Genomic DNA, 10934 nt, shown 5'->3' on the forward strand with positions numbered 1-10934 from the left:
TTACTGGGAGGACTGATATGAGCTTTGTACGCAAATTTCGCCGTTGTCCGCTGAGATTGACTAAATTCGCAGTAAGCGGATCAACGTGTTCGTTTGCTGCTGTCTCACGACCTAAATAGGACTATTAATAATAAGTAATCAACAATCGTATTCATTTGGTTGCAATCACTGTTATGAAAGTCGCATTAAAATTTTATTACAATACTTGTCAACCGGAAAATTAAGATTACTAATATTCTGATCATGATTTAAAAAAGAGATGAGTTTGCTACACAAAATAAATATTTTTAAAGTCAAGTTAGTTTTCAAATTAAGGTAATTATTTGATAGAAATTCATGTTTCACTAATGCTGAAGCGTATGTAAGTTAAATTGGAGCTTAATTGCATACGTCAAAAGTGACATCTTAATTACAAGTTTGATTACGCATCTTTGTTCTTCCATAAATGTCATATAAAAGATGTAAAGCATAAAATTCTCAGAGGAAAAATATAGTAGAAGAGAAATAATTTTAATACTTAATTTAATTTATGTAATATATCAAATTTCTGTTATGTAATATATTAAATATATGTTCAGATTTTTTGTGATTAGTACATAAATTTTATGGATTTTTCGCGATCACAGGGTGCGTGATTTAATCTATAAACCTTGATAGATTACGCGAAGCTAAATATCCAGATTTGTATTCTGAAAATAACTTGTCATAATATACTATAACGAGTTTTGTTAACTATTATCCGCGTCAAGCGAGTTTGAAGGAAGTCTGCTTTTTTCCTATAAAAGAAGTTAAAAATTAAGATTCTCTGTTTAAATACGTAAATTTTTTATTTATTGAAATTACAATTAAATATCTCGATCAAGAGTTTCTAAAAGTCTCTTTTATACGATATTAAAATTCTCTGTCTTCTATACATTTCCAGATGACAAATCCCGTTTTTATTATAAATTCTTTTACACATTTTTTGATTCAAATTTTTCGTGCGTTCTTTCTAAATCTTGAATTATTTTGCGATATAACGGTATTAAAGATAAAGCTTTCTCTTGTACGGATACAAAGCGAGAAGTTGAGCTGCAAGCATCACCGAAATTACGCAGACCACCACCCGTGTTCTTCCAGTATCTTGCGTAATAAATCCGCGTCGGCCGGACCGCAGCGGATCCGGCAGCGTCGTTAAAGTCGGAGCCGCGGTTGGAAGAGGCCGCTGCCGCTGCTAGCGGTCGACCGCCTCGAAATGTTGATGCTAAATAAAACTCCTAGCTGCTTGGGCCGATGCCATACGCTCTAATTTCCGCGAAAGCACGGCCGGCTGTGGACGTGGTGGCCCGGGGTCTGGCACGTCGGAGGGCGATCAGCGCGAGAGATCACCGATAGATTTTACGAATTCTTCGTGATAGCGAAACAGGAAGTGGAGAACTCGAAGAAGGTGGAGAAGCCGCAGGTAAAAAGACGCGTAGCTGTTCATTTTCAACGGTTTTTTGGAAAGGAAAATCACTCTTCCATCAAGCAATAGATTTTAATCAACGACAGACAGTGGATCGAACTTTACGAATAACGTCTAGTCCTCACCTCTTCCATGTAAAGGCTGCTCTGTCATGGCTATCGCCCTTCTGGGCAAGTGCGTCGCGCTGCTGACTCTCATCGTACTGCTCTACGCCACCTGCTATGGCTTCCGAATACGTGACATTGTGCCACAGACGCACCATCCGACTGTCTGCGTCTCGACGCACGGTAAAATCTGTCCAACGGACAGAACGGTGACGACCGGAGGACTGATCTCGAAATGGCATGAGGGCATGGTGCCGCGGACCATCGCTGGTGACCGGAAACCACCTGCCGAACTAACGTCAGACATCGGAACGGGGAGAATTCGAATGGAGAAGATCACTGAACATCCGAGAGACAGGGGTATGACTAGACTTCCGAGAAGTTCCAGGATAGAAAGTGAGATAGATGACGATGAAGAGGAGGAAGAGGCAGTTGTAGAAGTAGAAAGCGTGGAGGAGGATGAGGAATCGGTGGGAGATTCCGAAAGAGATCAGGCGGATGAAAAGACAAATGATGAAGAAGAAGTATCTGAAGCTGAGTTATCAGATCAGGATGCTAAAGATAAGGAAAAGAAAGTAAAAAAAAAGTTTTCTACTGAAGACGATGATAAGAGTGATAATGATGATGAAGACGAAGAAGATGATGATGAAGATGAAGAAGATGAAGAAGATGATGATGAAGATGAAGAAGATGGTAATGAAGATGAAGAAGATGATGAAGATAAAGATGACGATAAAAACGATTATAACAAATCTTTCAAAAAAGACTCAAAGAAACAAATGAAAGAAATTAAAACCAAGATTGTTAAATCAATAAAATATGCTAAAAGTAAAGCTGATGATGACGACGACAAGGAAGAGGAAGATGATAAAAAAGAAAAAAAAACAGTTAAGACAGATCAACAAAAAGTAATAGAATTACTTAAAAAGAAATTTAGTGCACCACATAAAAAAGAAGATGAAGATAAAGAATCTAATGTAAAAGAAACCACTCCAGCACTTAGAAAATTAGAGAAAGTGAGACTCGCTGATAAAGATAAAACAAGGACAACTATTTTACAAAGCAAACGCGATGTGGAAAAATCAAAACAAGGTGATAAAAAGCCAGCCGAAGTCGCGAAATCAACGATGAAAGCAGAGAGCGTAAAAAAGACCGAAAGCACAAAGAAAATTGAATCAGTCGAAAGTACGAAAGAATCCATCGACAGCACGAAGAAATCAGTCGAAAGTGCCAAGAAATTAACTGAAGGTATGAAAAAAGTTGAATTAGTTAAGGCTACTCCTAAGCCTAAGGCTGAGGTGCTTGAAACTGCAACGAAGGTAGACGAAAAATCGAAGACACGAGTGAAATCGGAAACTTCAACACCTGCACCGAAAATTAAGGAGCAAATGAAACAACCGGAGAAAGCGGATGTCAAAAAAGTAACAGTGAAACCAACTTCGAAACCGTTGAAGGAAATTTCGCAAGCGGAGAGTGAGTATTATGTAAAAACGATTCAAAACGAAAAGCGAGTTCATCCAACAATGTTTAGTGTTGTTATGTGAATAGGCATTGCATTAGTAGTATCTTAAATAATAATCTAAAAGATATAATATCCAACGGCCGTGTAATCTTTTATTCTTTAAGCTTCTTTTGCGCGTAGAAATTCTGCATTGCTTCTTTCTGAATGACTTTGAAGAGAAATTAAACAATTTTTCTCTTTAAATACAGTTCTTTTGGAAAATGATCTATTGAAGATCATATTTAAGTAATAATTAAATAATGGGCGATTGTATGAGAGAGTCGTAATACGTGCGTTATAATTTACAATTTTAACTTTCTTATATTTATTTACAAAATGGATGTTTAAGTTCCATTCGAGCCATCATTAGCAATGTCCAGGCAGTGAAATCCATTAATTGTAGCCGCAATAGAATCAGTTTCAGAATGCAGCAGAAAGAGCCTTTTAATTATCATACTTGAAGAGTTTAATTGTCAATTAGCTGTTAGATTAAATGAGCACTACTGAAAACTATGATTGCATGTTAAATATAATGTACGGATGTATCACAAAAGTAATGTATAATTATAAATTAAAAAATTGTTGACCAGATTGAACCAAGTACAGAAAAATAATAAAAGATTTTGGGACTAACTCTATTGCGGCTACTCTTTGCATCAATTAATGAATTTCACTTAGACATTGCTGTAGATAAAGGCTCGAATGAAGCCAAAATGTCTGTTTTGTAAATCAATATAAGGAAATTAAAAACGTAAATTGTAAATTGTAATACAAGCAGTATTATTGCTCTCAATCATCCGCTATTTAATTATTACTTATTGTTTTATCTTAAGAGTTTATTTTTATCTTTTTGTTTTTCAGTTTGTATTCCTATTTTTAAATAAAACAAATAAATATACAAAAAAATAAATAAATTATAGATACTGAGTCCGTGAAAAAATTTCGCGATTCATTATATGTAATCAGGCGATACTTTTTAGAGCAAGAAACGAAGCCGAAAACGAAGGAACATACAGATGCGTCTATTACATTGTCCGAAGTGAATGATGCAATTCTGCGTGTGCCGACTTTCGTGCCAAATTTTACGAATGTTGAAAATTCGGAATGTCAGCAACATGGCAAGATATTTCTGCGACAATTGAGAGGTTACAAGTTGTGGGCGCTCCAAAGTGAGTGAGTCGATTGACCAAAATAGCCGTTCATTCTATTTTCATCCAAAAAGTAAAGTTATCTGGAGATACGATAATGTTTCTGTTTGATTACTCCAATTAAAAAAAATGTCCAGCGCTAAAAAATGTTTCTAAAAAGGATATGTAGGCATAATAATTATTGAATTGTTAAAATTCTTTAATCAAAGTTTCCGATTTGTACAATCTAAATGTTCTGATCTTGAAAAAATGCATCAGTTTCATTGAACCAAAAATCTATCTTGTTTACAGTGTTAGATTCGAGCGCAAAGATTCCGTCAGGCTTGTTACGAGGAAACGTGAATCAGTTCGGGGATTACGATCAATGTTTGGGTGTGCTGGCGCATGTTAAAATGGACGAAAAGACGATAAGAATTCAAGGGAAATATTGTTTGGCAACTGTGGACCTGCATGCAACCCATTCAGATATGAGGCTGCCAGTCCATCTAATGCAGGCCCGCGCTTTTATACGAGGAAATATGCACGACGTAAGAGAAATGTTGCCAAATTTACATTAAATTAATATGAAAATTTCTATATTGTCTGTATTTCGTATGAAGGTTAAAGAAGATAGATAGGGATCTAAGAAATCTAAAAAATTAATTGTTTTTTTTTGTATTCGTTTTACAGTAAATTTAAGTAGAAAGTTTTAAAATAATATTTAAATTCAAACTTAAAAAAAAATTAAACTTAAACGTAATTAATGTAATTACGTAAGTTGTATCTTTGAATTAGTAACTTTCCAACAATCTAATGTTTCAGCCAGGTCATTTTCTTCCAAAATTCACTTCATTTAATTGGGCGCTGTGTCTACCTGCGGCGTGTTCCGCTAAAGACGCTGAATATGCGTTAGAAAGTACCTTAAAGGATTACAATGGAACTGTTGGAATTAAATTTACGGTGAATGTCGATCCTAATATGTGTTATGTCAAGCAAAAGTCTCAGACCTATTCGAAAGAGACGATCGGTGTTTTGTACGTATCTTTTTATTATATCACGAAATAATGCAATTGATAAATGCATGTTGTTAATTTATTTTGTAGGTATTTTTACGCTATGATTATTTGTCTCGTTATTATAGCGACTGTGAGGGATTACTTCGTGGAGACGCGAGGGAAAGGTATGTGAGTCTCGATAAATGAATCTTTTACAAAACTGAAATTAAGTTCGCCGGAATATTTCAATACAGCTGCGATTATGGCATAATGCACGCATCTCCTTCGCAGGAAATTATTCTGAGAGGATAATCATGTCATTTTCCTTACGAAGGACGATTAAAGCTTTATTGAAGGAAGCGATGGATGCTGCGGATATTACGTGTATCTATGGAATAAGAACGTTGGCTATGATCATTCTTTATGTTGGCCATCAGCTTATGATAATTCCCCGAATACCGTTTAGCAACCGCATTTCTTTTACCGAGGTAAAATCGTTGAATAGAGTCTTTATAATAGAATGTCTCGACATATCCCTTCATTAATTTCATTAATTTCTTTACTTAAACAGATCGCCAACAGTCCAGCCAGCTCTATTCTGCGAGTGGCGTTAGTTTACACGGACACGTTTCTGCTGTTAAGCGGTGTTCTCACCGCTTACAACATGGCGAAGGAACTGAAGATTCGTGGTGAAATTCGCTGGTTTTGCCGTTTTATTGCCAGATTTATCAGGTATTTTAATCCCAATGAGAAAGGAATCTTCAATAGTTATTTCAGATCAAATGCAAGAAAAAAAATTTTATTGGCTGCATTCGGCAGAGAAAAACAATTTAGTGAACGTTCATTGATTCTTTATTACGATTAATTTCTACATTTATATTCAGCAAAGAACTAAACACAAGAATTAATCATATTAAACAATCAGAGCGTTCACTAAGCTATTTTTTCTGCTGAAGCCATTGATCATTCCATCACTGGCATGCTCTTCAGACTTTCACCGGCCTTGCTCGCGGTGGTCTTCTGGTACGCGTTCGTGATGGAACACATCGGCTCGGGTCCGCAATGGAACAGCATCGTCATAGCGAACGCAGAGCTTTGCAAATACAATGCGTGGACAACTCTATTATATGTGCAAAATTTTTTTCCGTTTGAGGAGATGGTGAGTAGATAGCCCAGCAATGAATTGAAAAATATTTATAGATTGTGTCTATCATGGTTCGATCTTTACAGTGCGCCTCGCACACACATCAGTTGGCCTTGGATGTGCAACTATCGCTCTTGGCGCCTATCCTAGTCTTTTTCTTACAATACAAACTTATCATCGGTATGCTCTTGATGGCCTTTCTCATCTTGTTATCTGCTACTCTTCGTTATATAGCGACAATAAACAATTATCTGTCTATTATCATCTATCATGGAATTTCGTGAGTACATCTTAGGATCTTTCTTGAATCTCTCTATATCGCATGTAAAAATTTACTCTCTAAAATCTGTGGAGTGGAATCTACTCTAAAGAGGGAAATCTCTTAAAAATTGTGAGTTTTCCAACATTTTTCAACGCTTCAATTTTGTTGCCACTCTTTGTTACTCTTTAGATTTCACTCCAAAGATTTTCTAAAATATAATATATACAAAATGTATACTATAAGATTTCGTATGCGATATTTTTCGAGAATAGAATATCTTATGCGGGAGTGAATAATACAGACTGATGGTTCTTGATTACAGATTAAAACGCCTTTACAAGACTGCTAATTTAACTTACGTGTTGCCGTTGCACAGAATAACGCCATATGTCTTCGGTGTCGGCCTCGGTGTGTTGTTGCATTACACCGGAAAGAACGTCAGGATTCACAGGGTATTCTCCCCTCACGTAATTATAATCGCGCGTGATCGTGGCACCGTTCTAATTTCAGGTGTTAGTGATCTTGGGTTGGTTGAGCGCGATAACCTTGGGCTCATGGTCGTTATTTTCACCCTGGCGTCAGGCCAAACGCGACTACGTGTACGACGCTGAAGAGGCTACTCACTATGCAGTAATCGGGCCGATACTATGGGCCGCGGCTCTATGCTGGTCAATATTTGCCTGCTTTACGGGGCACGGAGGTCCGTTGTAACGCTGCGGTAACAACAATCAAATAGGCGCGTAAATAGACAGGAGCACTAACGTAATAATCACTTCGTAGGCAGTGTTAATAGATTTCTCTCCAGCTATTGGTTTATGATCTTCAGCAGGATATCGTATGCTGTGTATCTAACGCAATTCGCAGTATTTTTTTATAACGTTGGGACCACGAGATTCTCCACGGAATTTCAACTTCATAGAGCAGTAAGTCATGCAGACGAAGTGAGAATATCTTTAAGCAGCATTTTGAAACAGTGAATTTATTAAGCTTACATTTTCACATATTTAGCGCTAAATGTAACTGTTTTGATTATCATCTTCATGTAGTCATCTATCAATTTCTGTATAAAATATCTCTCAAAAGAAGAATCTCGTTATATATAAATGACTAGAAAAATAATTCAAACGCAAGTTTCAGAATCAGATAGTCGCGTTTATTTGATGTACGATAGAGACTATATGAATACATTATTCTTATGTTTGCAGATTGATCTTCTGGAAGTAGCGATAGTGATAGCCGCGTCAATCATTTTGACGTTACTTTTTGATCTTCCGATGCAGGAGATAAAGAACGTCATAATGGAAAGCACGGATGTGGCGCTCGAAGTTTCCGAAGAAAAAAAGACACTCGTGAGCGAAGATAAAAAGGCCGAAACCGCGATCGAGCAAGCAAACGTTTTCGAGAACGATGAAGTCGCATTCACCGGGTGGGATCGACAGAAGGATATAGCGCACGGTGCAACCACTCTCGAGGCGCATGACACGGAAGAGGAAATAGATGTACCGACACTGAAGAAAATGAATGGAAAGCGATTGTCATTCATCGATCGTGATTCCGAAGAGATATCAAATAAAGATCGAGTCAAACAAGCGGCTAAAAAACCACTCAGAGAAACGGAGAGCTACACGGATCATAAGATAGGCATGAACAGACAGAAATATGCAACGGATGACTCTGAAGAAGAAGCTATCCAATTTCTCAGAAATCAACGACAGCATGACGAGGCTATAGCTCAGCGCAATAGACGTTCGTTATCCAGGACCAAAGAAAACAAGAAATTATCGTCAAGGGAGAGTGAAAGTGAGGAAGAACGCAGAAAAAAGATCGAGGATGATTCAAGACAATTTAAGAGATCTGAATCTAGAGGAAGAACGTCGACCAAGACGGATGATTATCGTTCTTGGGAATTCGTCGGAAAGGAAAGTTCAACTGTTAGAGAACAACATGAATCGAAACCACTTCTCGTAAGATCGGCGAGAAGAAGATTCTCTTCTGAGAGCGAGGAGGAATCACCAGCTCAAGAAAGAACAAAGCCGGTACGCGTTTCAAGTTCTGAAACAAAAACGAGTGATGAGGAGGAATGGGAACATGAATTAAGGATACGTAAGAAACAGTTTATGGAGAAATTGGCTATTCAACAGCGAGAGTCATTGATTGAGGAGAGTGAGATCAGCGCGGAACCATTGAAACGTAGATCCTCTGCGGAAGGCAGGATAGCCTTATTAAGAGACGATATTTCAGGTGAGGATAACATGGACTCGTGGACCGTCAGTGTTGGCCCACGGATTGCGCTTCTTGGGTCTTCTCAGGAACCCGAGGAGGATGGTATGTACTTGCGACGTAGAGAATACCGTGAACAGGGACCACCATCGAGAGAAGAAAGCCTAAGCGAGGAAGAGAGCAGTCAGGATACTTCGAGAAGACAATCCTACACTAGCGATAGTCAGAAAACGTCTCTGGAAGAGGAAGACGTTAACAACTATAACTTTATCTTGACTAAGGGAAGCAAAAGAGAATCCCTACAAGATCTATCGCAATTGTCGCAAGAGGATTTGGTGAGTGCCGGATGGAACGTCGTAAAGAAAGAAGGCGATCTTTCCGTCAAACCAACTGGTTTATTCAAACGAGAATCCATTGTAAAGAGCCAGGCGAGTGAGGAAGATCCCGAATACCTCTTGCCAGAAAGGCCCAAGCTAGTCCAGCAAGAACGGGAACATCCGTTCAAGAAAGCCTGGCAGATGCAGAAATCTAAATCGGAGGAGGAAGGCTCTTCGGCGTACATTATAAAAGATTCCAAAGAGCAGCAATCCGAAACTAAGGCGAAGGAACCGTCGATCAAACGCGAGCTCAGTGGTGCGCAGTCCGAGGATAGCGAATCGTTCGCTGACGACGAATCAGTCGAACTCACCGTGATGCTGCGAGGTAGGAGTACTGACACGGAAGATGCAAGAACCAATTCAACGAGATCCGGAACGGATGAAACGGATTCGGTCTCGACAGAATGCAGTAGAGCTATGCGCGAGAGAGACCACAGGCAGAGCTCGAAATCTGAGACCGATGAAAATTCCGCGAAATTTAATTGGCCTGGTGAGGAAGAGGAGGAGGCACCGGAAAGTGAGATCTACAGAACTGGCCACAGAGGGAAGTCTGAGGAAGTGGACTGGGATTGGGAACGAGAGGAAACTTGACGAAAATGACTTTAGATTGTATAGAGTGACTATATCCTACCTTCAAATTCGATTGAAGGCAAAGACGAAAGGAAATGATGATTATATCGCTCGAAGGATACGATTTACAAGAGCAATGATAAAGATGAAGAAATAATCAAAATTTATACATTAATCGTTATATAAGTTAATAAATTATAATGAAAATATTCTATATACGTCAGACAATTGTACACTCTTAATTTTTGTATGATACGCAAAAATTCAAAAAGCCCTAGACTAACTATATTACATAATTTCAATTTAAATAAATCAAGTACCGTCACTGATGGCGGTATCAAATTCGCTTATCTCTATATCATTTATAGGCTGCACGAAAGTCTGGAATCGGAATTAATTTGATTTAAATGATGACGTTTCATGGATCTTTTACGTGTATGTTTTTCGCGTGGAACGCGAAGGGATGCATTAGCAGGTTAAAGAGAAGAAACGGTCTCAGCTGATATACTTTATGAGACAAAATCTCGTAAAGAGCTCGTGCGCGAGCGTATAATGTTCACCGTTCGCTCGGGCTCTGGTAGACGATCCTCGGCCGGACGCGTTATCCACGTGAGGTGATCTACGCTTGCGTTTATAGCGTTATGGGGATTACTTCCGTTCACCATACCTACGGATCTGCGGGTGGCGGCCGCCGCTCACGGCGGCGGCGGTTTTCATTGCTTTCACCCGACCGCCGCCGTGGCGGCGGTGGTTTGCCTCGTTTATGCCTGTCACACAGGACATGAAGGTAAACGAAGGCTTTATACCCTCTCGCGTAAACATATCCCCCGTATTCCCGTACCATGCACCGCATAAACTGATGAAAAGATCGGCGTGTTGCCGATCATATTTCATGCTTACGATCTGATCGCTTTATTTATGCCGCTACATTGAGACTAATTACCAGTTTCCCTACCGGCCAACAACGTCGCGCCATGCTCATGTCCAACACGTTTGGCCGTGACATCTCGCACAATTACTTAACCCTTTGTTTAGCGCGTTATTAAAGTGTCGGTACTGCTTTTCTGTGGCACACCTTGTTTCGTGAGTGTCTATGAACGTTATTAGCAGTAAACAGATTATCTAGATTAACTAGATGATTTTCATGTCTCTTTAATGTCAACGTTTACATAATAAATTTGGAATAGTTA

The 10934-nt window shown here is 38.8% G+C and overlaps 1 protein-coding gene across 1 annotated transcript; it reads left to right on the plus strand.

Annotated features, from left to right (window-relative positions):
- Nucleotides 1-1184: 1184 nt before the first annotated feature.
- Nucleotides 1185-9925, plus strand: LOC108685021. The gene is made up of 13 exons (XM_018189629.1): nucleotides 1185-3021; nucleotides 4030-4218; nucleotides 4489-4724; nucleotides 4999-5210; nucleotides 5280-5356; nucleotides 5463-5659; nucleotides 5743-5903; nucleotides 6162-6330; nucleotides 6402-6595; nucleotides 6900-7029; nucleotides 7088-7277; nucleotides 7358-7500; nucleotides 7783-9925. Exons 1-13 carry the CDS (start codon nucleotides 1596-1598, stop codon nucleotides 9763-9765), a joined length of 5307 nt encoding a protein of 1768 aa, XP_018045118.1. The 5' UTR covers nucleotides 1185-1595; the 3' UTR covers nucleotides 9766-9925.
- Nucleotides 9926-10934: the final 1009 nt, after the last annotated feature.

The sequence above is a fragment of the Atta colombica genome, unplaced genomic scaffold (assembly GCF_001594045.1).
Source record: "Atta colombica isolate Treedump-2 unplaced genomic scaffold, Acol1.0 scaffold142, whole genome shotgun sequence".
In the NCBI taxonomy this organism is placed as follows: Eukaryota; Metazoa; Arthropoda; class Insecta; order Hymenoptera; family Formicidae; genus Atta; species Atta colombica.

Excerpts from the sequence above, each read along its gene's own strand:
- LOC108685021 (XM_018189629.1), top strand. The coding sequence starts at position 1,596 with ATGGCTATCGCCCTTCTGGGCAAGTGCGTCGCGCTGCTGACTCTCATC. Across the intron at positions 3,022-4,029 it reads GGAAATTTCGCAAGCGGAGA|AGCAAGAAACGAAGCCGAAA; the intron begins GTGAGTATTATG and ends GATACTTTTTAG. Across the intron at positions 7,501-7,782 it reads AATTTCAACTTCATAGAGCA|ATTGATCTTCTGGAAGTAGC; the intron begins GTAAGTCATGCA and ends TTATGTTTGCAG.